Raw genomic sequence first — 17,717 nt, forward strand, 5'->3', positions numbered from 1 at the left:
GCCACAGGTAAACTGTAGGCAGAGGGGTGGGGAGAGCATGTGTGTGTGTGTGTGTGTGCGTGCAGTCTCTGCGTCCAATCCCTGTGTCTGTCTCTTTTATAGAATCAAAATTATAACAATTATAACAATTATTACTAAAAATAATTGATAATAATATTAATAATTATTAACATTTATTGTATTACAGTATTAATATAATAAAAGTAACAGATCTTTAAAGAAACCAGAGATGATCAGCAATGAAATAATAATAAAAAGCAATTCTCCATGAATCACAACATATTTTATGGGAATATGAAATTATACACCTTTGCAGAAACATGGGGCTGTTTAAAAGGGCAGTGATTTTCTTAAAAATAATATTATAAAAAATAAATAATTTTTTAAAGGGCAGTGATTTTCGTGCTGGGAACTGTAGTTTGGTGCCAGCCCTACAAAGCCGAGAGTGGATCCCCATTTTCAAGGGTGGGGGGTGTGATTGAAATTTTAGCTCTCAATGGGGAGAAGGCGCCTCCTTGGAGGTCTCAGTGCCTGGAAACTTCAGTTCCCAAGCTGCACCTAGAGCTTTGATTGACGATTCCAAGGGCTCTTCTAAGTCTTTTGAATGGCCAGGCCCCAAAGCATCATGGGAAATGTAGTTAGCTTAGGACGCTGACCTCCCAACACACGCACTAAAGGCACTCCGACCTGCGATTAAGTAAAGGAAGCCGAAAGCGGCGCGCCCATTGGCTGACAGGCCTATCAAAAAACGTACGCCCGCCCCGGGGGCGGTACTCCGCAGCAGCTGACCCACGATTTGGCGGTGCACCCATTGGCTGAGCCTTTCTGAGCCGGACAATCAAAGGAACTAACCCCGCCTCCTGGGCGGTGTTGCGCGGCAGCCTACCCTCGATTGGTCACGCAAGCTAGAAGTGGCGTACCCATCGGCTGAGCCTTTCTGCGCCGGCCCGCCAAAGGACTTAATCCCGCCTCAGGGCCGGGGCTTCACAGCAGCCGAATCACCATTGGTCCCGTGCCTGCTTTGGTGGGCGCTCCTTTCGCCTCAGCGGGCGCAGCAATAATGGCGGACGGAGACCTGGAGCGCGTTCCCGACGTCGACATCGACGAGGACGACGGCGTCTTCAAGTACGTCCTCATCCGGGTCACGCCACGAGGCTCCGGACCGGGCAAGGATGTCGTGCGCGGCTACGCCTGGGCCGAGTATCACGGTGAGGGGACGGAGGCGGGCGCAGAAAGCCGGGAGCGGGTTCCGATTGGGCGAGGCGTAGGCACGTGGACGTGGGAGACGGGGAGGGAACGCCGGAAGTGGGCACCGATTGGGCGAGGCTTAAGCACGAGGGACGCGAAGGCGGGGAGAGCGCGCCGGACACGAGCTCTGATTGGGCGAGAGCTGAAAAGGGGGCGGAATGGCACGTATGCCTCGCGCCCTCATCCTGAACGGAACATGTCACTTTTGTTTTTCTCTGTACGTTTTCATAAGCTTATTTAGTAATATATATGATTCGATATTTATAATTGTGTGTGTGTATATATATATATATACCTATTATTTCTATCTATTTATTATTTATTATTTATACATCATTTTATTTTGATGCTATGAATAGATTACTAAATAATATTATGATTTAATAGATACATAGGTATATTTCTATAAATTATATATATACATATTTATATGCACAAGTATACACACAAATATACACACAAGCACACACTTATAGAGACATGTATTTATATGCACAAGTATACGCACAAATCTATAAGCAACCGCACACTTATAGGGACACACAAACCCTAGATTTATACACTCATCTAAACCCCAATGTGCATTTTTTACACACTTTAACCCGCAGCCGACATCTATGACCGCGTATCTGAAGATCTCTCCCAGCTGGGCTTTGAGTGCGAATGCCAGGGCGGCGGGCGGATTTCCCGCCAGAGTAGCCCCCGCCGGATCCACGTCTACGGCTACTCCGTGGTGAGCGAGCGAGGGACTCCTCTTGGCGGGCGGGACTAGGTCCTAGAGCGGCCCTCACGGTCTTTATTATATAGGATATATATATATATATATATATATATATATATATATATATATATATATATATCCTATATAATAATGTCCAAGTTGTCCCTGCGTCCAGTTGTCCCGTGTGTCCCTGGGGTACTGTTCATGGGCCCCAGGGACACAGGGATTGGACAGCAGAGACGACGTACACACACGCATGCGCGCTCTCCCCCCCCCCCACCTACCGTTTCCCTGCGGCCGCCAACTGCTGCTCCCAACAATCTTTTAACGGGTTCCATAATTTAATGGGCAGCCTCTTGGTGGTGGTGGCGGCGGGGCAGGCCCAAGGTGGAGGTGCTACTCTTGCCACCTCCTCTGCCGCCCGAAGAGCAGCCAGCGCAGCAGGCCGAGGGAAGCAGCCCCGGCAGCAGCTACACTCTGCAGGCCACGCTGCTGGCACTATTGTAGCGAGAGAGAGAGGCTGAGCGGGGGAGGAGCGGAAACAGGCAGAGACCACTCCCGGTGCCCATCTCCGAGCCCAACGGCCCCACTCGCAAACACAGGGGCTACTGGAGACAAAGGCGACCTAACCGAAGCCCCCCCCCCATCCAAATAAACCCCCGACCGCCGCGCTTCCCATACGCAGCGCACTTTCAACCGACACACACACAAAGCGGGGTGGGGGTGGGGGAAGGAATTATTTGTTATAGAAGCCGGAACTGGCAGTTTTCAATGCGGTGTGAGGAAGGCCAAGTGACGGGCAAAGAGCAGAGCCGGGTGGGGGGCGAATGTGTGGGGTTGGAGGCGGTGGACTGGCAAGCGAGGAAGTTCCTTCCAAGGGGCGCCTTGAAGGAGCGGGCGGGAGAGAAGAAGCACGTCTTTTGCCAGCAGCACAATTCTCTGTCCGCTTACACAGCAGTAAACCCCGCTGTCCCTATAGGATTGCTTCTCCCTCCCCCCACCCGACAGAGCCGGCAACCCCGGGATGTTCTAGCGCCGGCATCCTCAGTCTGCCGATGTGAACAAGAGGGGAAGAGTGAGAGCTGTGGAATGCCATCCTGCAATGTTGAAATTGCCATTGTAATTTTCACTCCCTTCTCCGTTGCCTCGCTCGCTTTCTCACCTCCTTGAACCTCCCCCGCCCTGTCCTTCTTTCTTCCTCCCCCCCCCTTTCAGCGATCCTATTTTCCTCTCCCCCCCCCCTGCACTCTGGGGTCTGATTAAACGAGAAGGAAGTTTGGGAGTGGAGGCTGCGAAGCTCTCCCTTTAAAAGGCAGCCTGCAACCACGAATTGTTGAAATTGTCATTGCAGGCTGCCTCTTAAAGGGAGAGCTTCACTCCCACACTTCCTTCTCATTTAATCAGACACCGGAGCACGGGTGAGCGAGGCAACGGAGCAGGGAAGGGACGTTTGAGGAAACCCTTCTTGGAGTGGTTTAAAGCCACAGCGTCCCCTGGTAAAAGGCTGAGATTTCTTCACCAGCCCTGTTTACTTGCTACAGCCTTTCGCCTTCTTCCCCCAGTGTCCTGCCAGGTTGGCCCCTGATCCTGTTATGGCACTTAGGTCTTTTATTGGGCAGATGATGAGACAACTTTATAGGGACAGGAAAAGGCTGGATCTTCCTGAAACTTTTTCTTTCTTTCTTGGCTTTCACGGGGTGGGTGGGGAGGATGAAAGGGTGTCGTTTCCTCCGTCACACAGCCTTTCACGCGATCGTGGAGAGTGACGCTGCCCCGTCAAGAAGGGGGACGCAGCTGGCCCCCCTCTTTCCCTCATCCCCCCCGGCCAATATTTCATATTGTGTCTTCCGGGGGAGGGTCCCACACGATATATCTGCGCTTTTGGGCTTAGTCACAGGTGCATCGGTGATAGCAGCACTCCCGGGCGAGGGCAGGGCGCCGACTCTCTTCTCCTAGAATGTGAGAATTGGTGTTTTCTAGGCAGTGCCATCTGAAGTATTCGTATTCTTCCCCTGTGCACCATCAGTTCACTAAAGCATGAGACTCATTAATCTCAGGGAGTCAAGGATTCGAGCCCCACGTTGGCCAAAAAGAATCCTGCATTGCAGGGGGTTGGACTAGATGACCTTGGGAGTCCCTCCCAGCTCTATGATTCTATCCATGTATTCTGAATTAAGTGATCAGGCATTGCTAATGTAATCGTCTAACTGCGGTCACTGAACCCTCCTGTCCAAACTGTTCTTTCTTTCTAGAGAGAGAGGGAAAGCCGCAGCCCCGCTGCTCCTCTCGCATATCTTCTAGCGCCCGTTATTGAACGGGCTGAAATACACTAATATATATATATATATATATATATATATATATATATATATATATATATAGTGGCTTTATTGTTGTTGTTATTAAACTGCTCTATACCTATTAATTATTATTATTATTATTATTAAACCGTTCCCATACTCTGGTCAATGGGGTCACAAAGAGTTGGACACGACTAAACGACTAAACAACAAAACATACCTAATATATTGTTGTTGTTGTTATTATTATTATTATTATTAAACTGCTCTTTATTATTATATCTCAGGGCGGTTCAAAGAATACTATCGCATTAAGGATAAAAATGATACTAAGAATATATATCATTCTATAATACATTATATATCTAAAAAGATCTATATGATAAAACTTCGTCGTGTTACTATTTGGATATTTTTGTATAATTTTATATCCCTATTTCTTCTTTATTATAGCATTTGTATTTTATAATTATATAGTTATTTTTCATTTATTATGTATTAATGGCACAATTAAATTACATTATAATACATCATAACAATACATAATAATAATAATAATAATAATAATAATAATAATAATAATAATTTATTTGTATCCCACCCATCTAGCTGGGTTTCCCCAGCCACTCTGGGCAGCTTCCAACAAAGATTAAAAATACATTAAAATGTATTAGAAATTTATTATTATTATATATTAGTTTCGTATTGCTCTAATTTTCCTCTTCTCTTTTAGGGCTTTGGGCGCGCAAAGCATTCAGTGGCCACCGAAAAACTGAGTGCCGCTTTTCCAGACTATGAGGTCACCTGGGCAGACGATGGCTACTGACCCCCAATGTTTCATTTTCCCACACCTAATAATATTATAATAATATCCGGTCTGGGGTCACATTCGCACCTGGGACCTGGAGTGAAATAAAACTGTTCTAGGCACAAATGCTACATTTCCCGTTATTCCACACGCCGTTTTGATCACCTGGAGAGGATTTGAACCTGGATCCCCGTCTCCACTTAGCTCCCCCGCGACAACCCTTCCAGGTAGTTTCTCAGCATCTGCCAGAAACTACAGTTCCCAGGATTCTCAGGGGGACAGCGGCAAAAGCCAGGCGCATTCACCCCATTCTAAACAGCCACACCTTGACCAAAACTGCACTGGGAACTGTAGTACCCTCAAGGTACCAGACTTTTCATGAGGCGCCTCAGAGAACTACAATTCTCTACTTTGGAAATCTTGGCTCTGGGAATTCTTTGTGGTTTCTGGGAACTGTAGTTTTCGACCGCCAAAATGCCCCCTTCTCCTAGAGCTACAGTTCCTAGAAAACTGTAACGGTCCATCCTTCTCGCCCACGGAACTCTGGGAGTTTTAGCTGCCAGGAATGAGTGGCGCCCAGAGCAAACTAAAGTTCCCAGAGCACTGCCTAAAACGGCAAGATGGGTCGTGGGAACTGTGGTTGCTAGGTATAGCCAGGAGGCGACCTCTTCCCCTTAACAGCCAATCTCTCTTTCCTACGGGTCTATGGTGGCACCTAGTTATCGGTGCCCCTGGGCATACTCCAGTTCCCAAGGCAACCCTGAGCATACTACAGTTGCCATAGGACTTGCGTTGTCGGAAATTATGAAGGCGCCTGGTGTGGCCGTTGTCCAAGGTAGGTCCTTTCCTTGCCACAAAGCAAGGGGCCAAGTCTTCGCAGTCCTGAAACCAGGCACCACGCACAGCACGCTACAGTTCCCTTTCCCAAAACAGGCACCAAAGATGACACGGAGGCAGGTGGCCTTGTGCAAACAGGATGTTTATAAGTTGATGGGTGCAGAGGAGCGGGGCGTAAAAGAAAGTGGGGAACAGGAAGAGGAATGGGGAGGGACAGGAAGGAGGGGAGGAGAAAGAGGAAATTAAGGAAATTTGGAGAGGAAAGAAGGGGGGAAAGGAAGAGGAAATAGCAGGTGAGATGAAGAGGAAAAGGGAGAGGAAATGAGGGAAATTGGGAGAGGAAAGGGGGAAAGGAAGAAGAAATAGCACATGAGATGAAGAAGGGGAGGAGAAAGAGGAAATGGGAGAGAAAAGAGGGAAAAGGAAGAAGAAATAGCAGATGAGATGAAGAGGAAGAAGGGGAGGAGAAAGAGGAAATGAGGGAAATTGAGGGAGGAAAAAGAGGAAGAGGAAATAGCAGAAGAGATGAAGAGGAAAGAGGGAGAAGGGGAGAAGAAAGGGGAAGAAAAGAGGAAGAATGGAAAGGAAGAGAAAGAAGCAGATGAGATAAAGGGGGAGAAGGATGTTTAAAATGGGGAGGGAGAAGCAAGAGGAAAGGGAGCGGAAGTGCAAGAAGGGGGAAGGGAAGGGGAAGGAAGGAAGGAAGGAAGGAAGGAAGGAAGGAAGGAAGGAAGGAAGGAAGGAAGGAAGGGACCAGAGGAGAGGAAGAAAAAAAGGACAGAAGGGAAAGAGAAATGGGGATCAGAGAGGGGGAAGAGGAAGAGAATGCTGGGCAAAAAGGAGGAAAGGGGGAAGGAAAAGAAGAGGAGGAAGAAGGGAAGAGGAAGAAGTCAAGAGGGGAACCGCCAGCCCCTTCCCCCATGGCCCCCTTTTTCGCAGGATCAAGCAGGCCGGAAGTGGGGGAGAGATACCTGAGTCGACGGTCAGTTTCACATGCCCGGAATTGGAGCGGCCTCAAGGCAGGCGGGGAGGGGGCAGGACTTCCTTTTCCCCAGCTCCGCCCCCCAAAGCAGCACAAGGCAACGGAATGCGCCAGAAGATTCATTGGGGGGGGGCGGTCACAGCAATGCCAAAAAAAGCGGGGCAAACCAGGGGAGGGGGCCAAACATGCGTCTCCAGACCCCGGATCAGTGACCGGGGGGGGGGGGGCTGCAGGAAGTCTGGTTTTTCCGGAGGGTCCCCTTGTACAAAATAGCGTCCGTCAAAGGGGGGGTGGACCCTCCCGTCGAGGGGGTGGAGCTACAGCTCCTTGAGTCGTCCGTCAAAGGTTGGGGGCAGGCCTTCTAGGTGGAAGGAGTTCCCAGGGGCCCCCTGTTGGGAGGGGGCGGAGCTAAAGTTCCTCATAGTCCCCACCCCCCCGTGCCGTGCCTGCCCCCCCGCCGCCCCCCAGGAAGGCCTCCAATTCGTCGATGGCATTGTCGCCCTTGCCCTTGGCCTTCGTCCGCCGTGCGCCGTCCTCTTCCTCCTTGCCCTTTTTGGGGCGGCTCTTCTTCCTCGCCGACTTCTCGTCCTTGGGGGTGGGGCGGGAGAGAGACAAAGAGAGAATGTTTTTTGGGGAGGCGCCCGGCTGAGAAATGTAGTTCCTCACACTCGCACTACAGTTCCCCACTCTGAGGCTAGCTCCTCAAGCTACAGTGGTACCTCTACTTACGAATAACTCATTAAATTTGTAAGTAGAGGTACCACTGTATTTCATATTGCTTTGCAGGAGGCAGGAGCCTAGCTCCTCAAGCTATTTTTTAATTGCATTGCATTGCAGGGGGGGGGCGCTACCTCCTTGCCGCTCCGCTTCTTCTTCTTTTTCTTCTTCTCCTTGGAAGGTGGCTTGTCCTGATCTATAGAAAGAAGAAGATTCGTTTTGTTTCATTTTTTTCCTAACTTTTATTTGATACTCTTTTTATTTTATTTTATTTACTCAGTTTATATACCGGCCCTTCTCACGTCAGCACCATTCACAGTAAGAATTTTTATTTTTTTAATAATTTAATTTCTTTCTTTCTTTTAATTAAAACAACCACATTTTTCTGATGCCCCCATGTATAAGACTCCCCCTATTTGGGGGGACTCCAGCTTGTGGCACCGTAGCATAGTCAAATCAACTGATGAAGAGCCCTGTGGAACTGTAATGTTTGTGTACCATAGCATTGAATAAAAATACAAAATATTTTTATATAATACTATTTTTATTTTATTATACTATTTTTATTTTTATTGTTTTAATAATATAATTTTTATTATATTTTTATATATTATTTGTGTATATATGTTAAAGGTAAAGGGGCCCCTGACCATCAGGTCCAGTTGTGTCCGACTCTGGGGTTGCGGCGCTCATCTCTAGGCCGAGGGAGCCAACATTTGTCCACAGACAGCTTCCGGGTCATGTGGCCAGCATGACTAAGCTGCTTCTGGCGAACTAGAGCAGCGCACGGAAATGCCGTTTACCTTCCCACCGGAGCGGTCCCTATTTATCTACTTGCACTTTGATGTGCTTTTGAACTGCCATGGTGGGCAGGAACTTGAACCGAGCAACGGGAGCTCACCCCACTGGGATTCGAACCGCCGACCTTCTGATCGGCAAGCCCTAGACTCTGAGGTTTAACCCACAGCGCCACCCAGAATATTACTACTACTATTACTATTATTATTAGTATTATCATCATCATCATTATGTGCCGCTCACCTTCTTCGCTGCTTTCTTTCCGCCTCGGCTTGTCCAGGCCCAACCCAAAGAGATCCGCCTCGTCCTTCTTCGGCCGGAAGGAGGAGAGGGTGGGGGGCGGCGGGGGGTGCCCTCCGGGGTCCGAGGCATCTGAGAGGTCCGAGAGGTCAGGGAACTTGTCCTGGAGGAAGGAGGAGACAGGAAGCGGTGGCCCCAGGGGTTGGGCAGGAGCTCCCCGCCCTGAGAAACCTAGCTCCTCAAGCTATTTTTTAAATTCCCCTGCCCCTGACTTACACCCCTCGCCTTGACGACGCCGGCCGACGCGTCACTCTCAAAGTCAGGGTCGTCCAGGACAAAGGAGAGCATCTGTGCAGCCACTGGGCCCTCGGGGTCGCTCTCTGACTCCTCGCCCTTCGCCCCGGGGGGCGGCGCTTGGGCCGGGGGCCGGGGGGCCGTGGGGAGGCCGGAAAGGGCGTCTGGGGTCGGTTCCAGTTGGGGTGGTGACCTTAAAGATGGGGAGGGAGGGCTGGGGAGGTAAGGGGGGCCAGTATTACAGTAGCATGATAGATCATCCTCATAATATAATATACAATATCCTGATTATACAATAATAAAATATATATTTTTATATGATATATTATCCTAATAATAGTATAGTATAGTAATTATAGTAATAAAGTAATAAACAATATAATATATTATCCTTCTAATAGTAGCAGGGGAAACGCAGCCAGATCAGCAGGGTACAAAAAATAAATTATTTTTATTTTTATTAATTCATTCATTCATACCACTTTTCCCCCTCTAGCTCTGGGGCGATGTCTTCATCCCCCAGGATGGCGAAGGCCGTCGGCCGGCCCTCCTCGTCCTCCTCACTCGAGAGTGCCCCGTCCTTGCCGGGGGGTGCGGTACCGGATACCAGTCCCGGGCTCCTGGGAGCGTCGTGGCGGCTGCAGGAAGGAGCAGAAGGGGTCAAGGGTGTGGGGAAAAGATGCAAAGAAAAATAGCTTGAGGAGCTAGGCTTCTGAGAGCAGGGAGCACCTGCCTCATACAGTGCCATAAGAAATAGTTTGAGGAGCTAGGTTTCTCAGAGCGGGGAGCCTGAGGTTTGGATGCCCCCCCTCCACCCCTTTGGAAGGGGCGGTACCCTCACCTGTTGCTTTCCGGGGGTCCGGCCGAGGGTGCCCCCTTGTGTCGTGACGGCCCAGGGTCTTCCAGAAAGCTGCCCTCCAGGCTGTCGTCCGGGGCAAAGTCCTCCACTGTCGGGGCCGGCGGGACGGAGGGGTCTGCGCCGGGGGGGGGGGAGAGGATGCGGGGGTCAGAACCAGGGAGTAATATGTAAATAGCTTGAGGAGCTAGGTTTCTCAGAGCAGGGAGCTCCCTGAAAAGAGGCTCACCAGGCGTGAGAGGAGGGGGGCCTTCTGTCGTGGCCCCAAAGATGCGCGAGATGAAGCTGCGGCGGGTGGGGGGCGGGGCCTCGGGCGGGAGGGGGGGCTCGGCAGGCTGTGGGGTTCCTGGAGTGGAGCCCCCCGAAGCGTTGTCACCAGGCGGCGGGGGACTCTGCCCGTCAGGGGCCGGAGGAGAAGTTCCCCGGACGCGCGCTGCCATGGCTTCCAGGAAGCTGTGCAGAGAAAGAAGGAAAGAAAATGTTGGAAGAGAACTTGCAATGCAATGAAAAAAATAGCTCGAGGAGCTAGACTTCTCAGAGTGGGCAGCTCCTGCCTCATGCAATGAAATAAAAATAGTTTGAGGAGCTCCCGTAGGTTTCTCAGAGCAGGGAGCTACTGCCTGATGCTATGCAATAAAAAAATAGCTAGAGTATATTTGTAGAAGGAAAGGAAGATCATAGACTTGATGGCAGGATTGAAATAAACATACACATCTTTATTGAGAAAGAAAAAGGAATATAAATTTAATTAAAATTAAGTAAAAACAGAGAAAGGGGCGGAGTTCGGGGCCTTTCTTTATTGCATTGCACAAGACAGGAGCTCCCCGCTCTGAGAAGGGTAGCTCCTCAAGCTACTTTATATTGCATTGCATGAGGCTCTGAGGGGGGGTGACCCAAGGGAGGGGGCAGGCCGGACGTACATCTCGTAGTTCTGGTCCTCCGTCTCCTGCTGCACGGACAGCTCCTCCAGGGTGGCATCGATATCCAACTGGTTGGTCTCCAGCTGCCGGAGAAGTGTCTCTCTCTTTTTGGGGGGGAGAGAGGGAGGGGGTGGAAAAAAAGAGAAAAAGAGAGACGGAGGCAATGGGTTGGGGCGTTCCCCACCCCCCGGCACTAGCATCTCCCAAGAAGTGGGGCAATCGTCCAAAGATTGGTGGTGAAAAGATGATAATGGGTCATCCAAACTGACCCCACACTGTTTACCTGCAGCTGTAAGAAGGGGATGTTGAAGAACTTGTGCAGGTACTTGAGGCCGAAGCTGTTCTTCATGGAGGCCTCAGCGTAGCGGACGTAGGAGGCGCCGGGCGGCCTGCGTGGGGTGCCAGGAGAGGAGGGGATAGTGAAATAATAATAATAATAATAATAATAATAATAATAATAATAATAATAATATATTATCTATACCCCACCCATCTGGCTTGGTTACAACAGCCTCTCTGGACGGCTTCTAACACAATATTAAAATACAATGGTCCATCAAACACGAAAAGCTTCCCTAAACAGGGCTGCCTTCAGAGGAAATCCCATTACAAATGGCTTGAGGAGCTGGGTTTCTCAGAGTGGGGAGCTCCTGCCTGATGCAATGCAATAAAAATAGCTTGTGGAGCTAGGCTTCTCAGAGCGGGGAGCTCCCGCCTCCTGCAATGCAATAAAAAATAGCTTGAGGAGCTAGGTTTCTCAAAGTGTGGAGGTCCTGCCTGATGCAATGCAATGCAATAAAAAAAATAGCTTGAGTAGCTAGGCTTCTCAGAGCGGGGAGCTCCTGCAATGCAAGACAAAACAGCTTGAGGAGCTAGCTTTCTCGGCGCCCCCCATACCTGTCGACCTTGCGGATCAGGTCCCGGACATCGTCGGGCAGGATGACCCGGTGCTCACCCATGTCTCGGTGGTTGCCCAGCACACAGACGGGGACGTGGTTGGGCACCTTGGGCAGCTCACGGAGAACGTAGTCGAAGGTCCTGCGGGGGGGGGGGCAAGGGTGAGGAGGTGGGGTCAGCACCTTCGGGTAGGGCATACACCGCCCGCCCCCTAGGGTGGGGTGGGTCACCTCACCACTGCTTGGTTATGTCAAACATCAGGACCACTCCGTTGCAGTTTTTGTAGACGTCCAGGAACTCGGCATCGAGGGCCATCGCCGCTTCAGCCTTGGGTTCGAGAGAGAGAAAGAGAGGCAGACTAGCTTTCTCAGAGCGGGGAGAGGCTCTCGGTATGGGGAAAAGTAGACCCAGCTTACCTCCTGGGACTCGTTCTCCAACTTGAGCCCGTCGCCTCGCCTCTTGCACTTGCCTGCGACGCCAAAAAAAAGCTTGAGGAGCTAGGCTTCTCGGAGCGGGGAGGTCCCGCCTCATGCAGTGCAATATGAAATGGCAGGAGGAGCTCGGCTTCTCAGAGCAGAGAGCCCTGGCGGGTTGGGATGGATGACCCCAGACCCAGGACAAAGGGGGCTCACCTTTGTCAACGACGTCCCAGACCTCGACTTTCACGACATCATCGGTGGCTAGGGAAAGGGGGGGAACCAGAGGGGGTCAGGGATCAGGATTCGAACCCGAGACACGGGGGAAAAATAGCTTGAGGAGCTAGGCTTCTGAGAGAGGGGAACTCACTCTTGTAGTTCCAGTGGATGCTGGTAACCTGGATTTCCGGGGTGGGGACGTAGGCATCGAGGAAGGCCTTGCCCTGCAAGCGGTGCCACAGGGCGGTCTTCCCTGTGTTGCGGTCGCCCCGAATGACGATCTTCACTGGGTAAAAATTTGGAATGAGAAAGAAATATTAAAAAGAGAGGAAGAAGAAATAGAAATAGAAAAGAAAAAATCAAAGAAAGAGAAAAGAAATTGAAGACGAAGAAATAGAAAGAGAAAATGAAGAAACAGAAATAGAATAAGAAGAGAAATAGAATATAAGAAAGAATAAGAAGAAATGGAAATAGAAAATAGAAAATAAGAGAAGAAAATAAGAGAGAGAGTAAGAAGAGAAACAGAAAATAAGAAAGAGAAGAAGAGAAAAGAAAAAAATAAAGAGAAAATAAAGAGAGTAATAAAAAATAGAAAATAAGAAACAGAATAAGAAGAGAAATAGTCCTTCCTGCTTGCAAGAGCAGGCAGAGGAGCCGCCGTTGGCAGAGGAGCAGGGAGCCAGGAGGAGGGACCGACGGGAGCCCCTTCTGCCCTTCCCGCCAGCTTCCATCCTTCCTTCCATCCTTCTCTCTCTCTTCCTTTCTCTCCCTCTCCCTCTCTCACCCCTTCCATTCGTCCTCCCCCCCTCTCTCTCACCCACCCCTTCCTTCCTTCCTTACATTCCTCCTTAATTCTCTTTCTTTCCTTCCTTCCTTCTCTCTCTCTCTCTTCAATCCCTGTCCCTCCATCCTTCCCTCTCTTCCCCCCTCTCTCTCACCCCTCCCTCCCTTCTTTTCTTCCATTCCTCAATTCTTCCTTCCTTCCTTACATTCCTCCTTAATCCTTCCTTCCTTCCTTCTGAGGCACTGAAGGCTCAATAGAATACTTTTTCTTGTTTTCCTCCTCTAAAAACTAGGTGTGTCTTAAAGAGCAAAAAATACGGTATATAGCACACACGTTATATGTTGGTGATATGACATTAAGTAAAAGCGAAACAAAAGAAGTGCCATGGTCAGATCACTTTCTGGTGCAACTGCAACTGGACTTCTCCGCAACCCTTCCCCTCTGCAGGGAGGTGGGACCGATTCGGATGGTCCGCCCACGCTACTTAATGGATCCAATTGGCTTCCAGAGAGTGGTAGGATATGTTTTATCCCATGTTGATGGCCTTTCAGCTGATTCCCTGGTGGCCCACTGGAATGCGGAGTTAACCAGGGCTATTGACTGCCTGGCTCCGAAGCGCCCTCTCCAATTGCATGGAGCCCGGACTGCCCCGTGGTTTTCCCCAGAGCTGAGGGCGATGAAACAGTCGTTGAGATGGCTAGAGCGCCGGTGGCGAAAAACTCATTCTGAATCAGACCGGACACAGGTTAGAGCTCAATGTCGAGCCTACCAAGTGGCAATGGCGACGGCGAAGAGGACCTTCTTTTAAGATATCTTTATTGTCATTGTCCCCTTGTGGGAACAACAAAATTACTTGGTTGCTACATCCACTCATGGACTGCAAGAAGATCAAACCTCTCCATTCTGAAGGAAATCAACCCTGGGTGCTCACTGGAAGGACAGATTGTGAAGCTGAGGCTCCAATACTTTGGCCACCTCATGAGAAGAGCAGACTCCCTGGAAAAGACCCTGATGTTGGGAAAGATGGAGGGCATTAGGAGAAGAGGACGACAGAGGACGAGATGGTTGGACAGTGTTCTCGAAGCTACGAACATGAGTTTGACCAAACTGCGGGAGGCAGTGCAAGACAGGAGTGCCTGGCGTGCTATGGTCCATGGGGTCACGAAGAGTCGGACATGACTAAACGACTAAACAACAAACAACATCCACTCAGATAAAGCATTCCGCATAATCCAAATTTACAAAACCTAATTAAAAACAGTAAATATAATACAAATAACAAATAAAATGACTTCAAAGTCCAGGCTTTCCATTTAAGGCCAAAATCGCTCTAGAGAAGAAACTGTTCCTGAGACGGCTCGTTCTTGCCTGCATAGTTCTATATCTCTGTCCCGATGGCAGGAGCTGAAAGAAATGGTGACCAGGGTGCGTTGGATCTCTTGATATGTCTAGTGCTTTTCTATGGCACCTGGTGGTGTAGATTTGTTCTAAGGTGAAGAGTGAGCAGCCAATAATGCTCTCTGCTGTTTTAATAATTCTACACAGCCCTGCTCTATCCTGAGAAGTACAGCTTCTGTACCACACACATAAACCATACGTGAGCACGCTCTGTATGGCACAGTGATAGAAGGCAAGCAGCAGCTTTTGTGGAAGATGGTTTTTCCTTAAAATTCTCAAAAAATACAGTCTCTGCTGCGCCTTCTTCACAAGCCCCCTTGTATTAACACTCCAGGACAGATCCTCCTGTAACTCAATGCCTAGAAATATAAACGTTGTTACCCTCTCCACACAAATTCCGTCAATCAAAAGTGGCTGGACCTCGTTCTTCTGTCTCCTAAAGTCCACCATAAGCTCCTTTGTTTTCTTTGTATTTATGAGCAAGTTATTAACTCTGCACCACTCTGTCAGCCGCTCCACCTCATCTCTATAGTCCGTTTCACCCTCCTTATCAGAGATGACAAGTTTCTATCGCATCTGCAGAAAACAGCAGCAGGAGACTCTTTCAGGTGGTTCACAATTTAGCGGAACCACCTGCTCCATCCGGGCCCAGTACGGGCCACATGATCTCCTGCAATGATTTTGCAAAGTTTTTTACAGATAAACCGCTCAGATTCAGGAAGAGGTAGACTCCACCGTGGGAACAGGGCCGGGGCGGGGGAGTGCTAGAGTCCTGTCCAGTCAAGTTGTGTGGGATCAATTCCAATCTGTTACCTCCGAGGATGTGCACAGGCTGCTTGGACGAGTGAAACCAACCACCTGTCTCCTTGACCCTTGCCCATCCTGACTTATTGGCTTATAAAAGCTAGCTGGGAAGGGCTGGGCGATGGGCTTCGCAGGTTGGTGAATGCTTCTCTCTGCGAAGGAGCCTTCCCAGAGCCGCTGAAAGAGGCGGTTATTAAAGCACTTCTTAAAAAACCGCCTTTAGATGCAGCTGGTCGAAGATCTCTGGTGGGCTAGGGACAAAGGTGAGAGCTGTTTCCTAGTTCTGCTGGATCTCTCAGCGGCTTTTGGCACCATCGACCATAACATCCTTCTGGACCGTGTAGAGGGCTTGGGAGCTAGGGGCACTGTTATACAGTGGTTCCGCTCCTTCCTCCTGGGCCGTGTTCAGAAAGTGGTGGTGCGGGATGAGTGTTCAGACCCCTGGGTTCTCACTTGTGGGGTGCCTCAGGGTTCTGTCCTCTCCCCCATGCTTTTTAACATCTATATGCAGCCGCTGGGAGAGATCATCAGGGGGTTTGGGCTGGGTTTTCATCAGTATGCGGATGATACCTAGCTCTACCTTTCTTTCAAATCAGAACCAGTGAAGGCGGTGAAGGTCCTGTGTGAGTGTCTGGAGGTGGTTGGAGGATGGATGGCGGCTAACAGATTGAGATTGAATCCTGACAAGACAGAGGTACTGTTTGTGGGGGACAAGAGGCGGGCGGATGTGGAGGACTCCCTGGTCCTGAATGGGGTAACTGTGCCCCTGAAGGACCAGGTGTGCAGCCTGGGAGTCATTTTGGACTCACAGCTGTCCATGGAGGCGCAGGTCAATTCTGTGTCCAGAGCAGCTGTTTATCAGCTCTATCTGATACGCAGGCTGAGCCCCTACCTGCCCGCGGAGTGTCTCGCCAGAGTGGTGCATGCTCTAGTTATCTCTCGCTTGGACTACTGCAATGCGCTCTTCGTGGGGCTACCTTTGAAGGTGACCCGGAAACTACAACTAACCCAGAATGCAGCAGCTAGACTGGTGACTGGGAGCGGCCGCCGAGACCACATAACACCGGTCCTGAAAGACCTACATTGGCTCCCTGTACGTTTCCGAGCACAATTCAAAGTGTTGGTGCTGACCTTTAAAGCCCTAAACCAGTGTTTCTCAACCAGTGTGCCTCCAGATGTTTTGGGACTACAACTCCCATCATTCCTGACCACTGGTCTTGCTAGCTAGGGATGATGGGAGTTGTAGTCCCAAAACATCTGGAGGCACACTGGTTGAGAAACACTGCCGTAAACGGCCTCGGTCCAGCATACCTGAAGGAGCGTCTCCACCCCCATCGTTCTGCCCGGACACTGAGGTCAAGCGCCGAGGGCCTTCTGGCGGTTCCCTCGCTACAAGAAACCAAGTTACAGGGAACCAGGCAGAGGGCCTTCTCGGTAGTGGCACCCACCCTGTGCAATGCCCTCCCACTAGAGGTCAAAGAGAACAACAATTACCAGACCTTTAGAAGTCATCTCAAGGCAGCCCTGCTTAGGGAAGCTTTTGATGTTTGATTTCTGTATTTTTGTTGGAAGCCGCCCAGGGTGGCTGGGGGAACCCGGCCAGATGGGCGGGGTATAAATAATAAATTATTATTATTACACGTGTGTGTGTGTGTGTGTGTGTGTGTGTACATGGAGGTGCAATAATAATACTCTTGATATTTTGCCATTTCAGAGCCCGGAGGACGAAAGCCATAAATACAATTTGAACCAACGAATGCTAACAAACAGTTTGGTCATCATTAACAATATTAAACATTATATCAAAAATGGAAGAGGAAGAAAGAATTGTGATCGCTGCCATAATTTGTCCTGGTGATTAATAGTATTGCTTATGAGCTAGGTTTCCCAGAGCGGGGAGCTCCTGCCTCATGCCATGCAAAATAGCTTGAGGAGCTAGGTTTCTCAGAACGGGAAAATAAGAGCTTAAGGAGCTCTTAATGGGAATCGTCCGTCTCATGAATATTAATATAAATATAAATATAAACCGTTCATCTCATGAATATTAATAGAAGTCATGAATATTAATATGAAGCGGAGCGGAGTTAATAGCCAGCAGTTCATCTCATGAATATTAATCGCCATCCCGACTCACTGTTATACTGGACGCCCTTGGCGAAGCGCCTCTGCAGCGCCTGGTTCATGGACTGCAAGCCCGCCGGGATGGGCTTCTCCCGAACGGGGCCTTGCTCCGAGCCCACCAGCTTCTTGAGCGCCGAGAACATCCCGCCTGGGAGGAGCCGGCGCCCAGGCCGGCCCAGCAGAGGAGCGGACGAGCGGCAAGGCAGCCCCTCACAACGACGACGACGCCATCTTTGCCCTCCTCCTCCTCCTCCTTCTTCGCTAAGCGGGACGACTTCCGGCGGCGGACGGCGGCCGTTGAGGGACATAGTTCCCCCCCCCCCGCGGCAGATTTCAGCTAATGAGGGCGCTCGCTCG

At 50.0% G+C, this 17,717-nt stretch overlaps 2 protein-coding genes across 4 annotated transcripts; one reads left to right on the top strand and one right to left on the bottom strand.

The window, feature by feature from the left end:
- Positions 1 to 885: 885 nt before the first annotated feature.
- Positions 886 to 5,203, top strand: PHPT1 (phosphohistidine phosphatase 1). Its single transcript, XM_035114186.3, has 3 exons — positions 886 to 1,208; positions 1,857 to 1,981; positions 5,003 to 5,203. Exons 1-3 carry the CDS (start codon positions 1,061 to 1,063, stop codon positions 5,093 to 5,095), a joined length of 366 nt encoding a protein of 121 aa, XP_034970077.1. The 5' UTR covers positions 886 to 1,060; the 3' UTR covers positions 5,096 to 5,203.
- Positions 5,204 to 6,038: 835 nt separating this feature from the next.
- RABL6 (RAB, member RAS oncogene family like 6) lies at positions 6,039 to 17,633 on the bottom strand. Of its 3 annotated transcripts, XM_060270430.2 has the most exons (15): positions 17,374 to 17,632; positions 12,405 to 12,539; positions 12,251 to 12,298; positions 12,035 to 12,087; positions 11,854 to 11,945; positions 11,619 to 11,759; positions 11,005 to 11,110; positions 10,722 to 10,825; positions 10,031 to 10,254; positions 9,787 to 9,919; positions 9,425 to 9,583; positions 8,928 to 9,159; positions 8,655 to 8,814; positions 7,748 to 7,809; positions 6,039 to 7,484 (listed from the first exon to the last, which is right to left on the bottom strand). In XM_060270430.2, exons 1-15 carry the CDS (start codon positions 17,501 to 17,503, stop codon positions 7,305 to 7,307), a joined length of 1,959 nt encoding a protein of 652 aa, XP_060126413.1. In that variant the 5' UTR covers positions 17,504 to 17,632; the 3' UTR covers positions 6,039 to 7,304. The 3 variants fall into 3 exon arrangements, with proteins under 3 accessions (XP_060126413.1, XP_088521155.1, XP_034969604.1); XM_088665029.1 differs by lacking the exons at positions 10,722 to 10,825; positions 11,005 to 11,110 and having other exon boundaries at positions 17,374 to 17,633; XM_035113713.3 differs by lacking the exons at positions 12,035 to 12,087; positions 17,374 to 17,632 and having other exon boundaries at positions 12,405 to 12,487.
- Positions 17,634 to 17,717: the final 84 nt, after the last annotated feature.

The sequence above is a fragment of the Zootoca vivipara genome, chromosome Z2, assembly GCF_965207765.1.
Source record: "Zootoca vivipara chromosome Z2, rZooViv2.hap1.1, whole genome shotgun sequence".
NCBI lineage: Eukaryota > Metazoa > Chordata > Lepidosauria > Squamata > Lacertidae > Zootoca > Zootoca vivipara.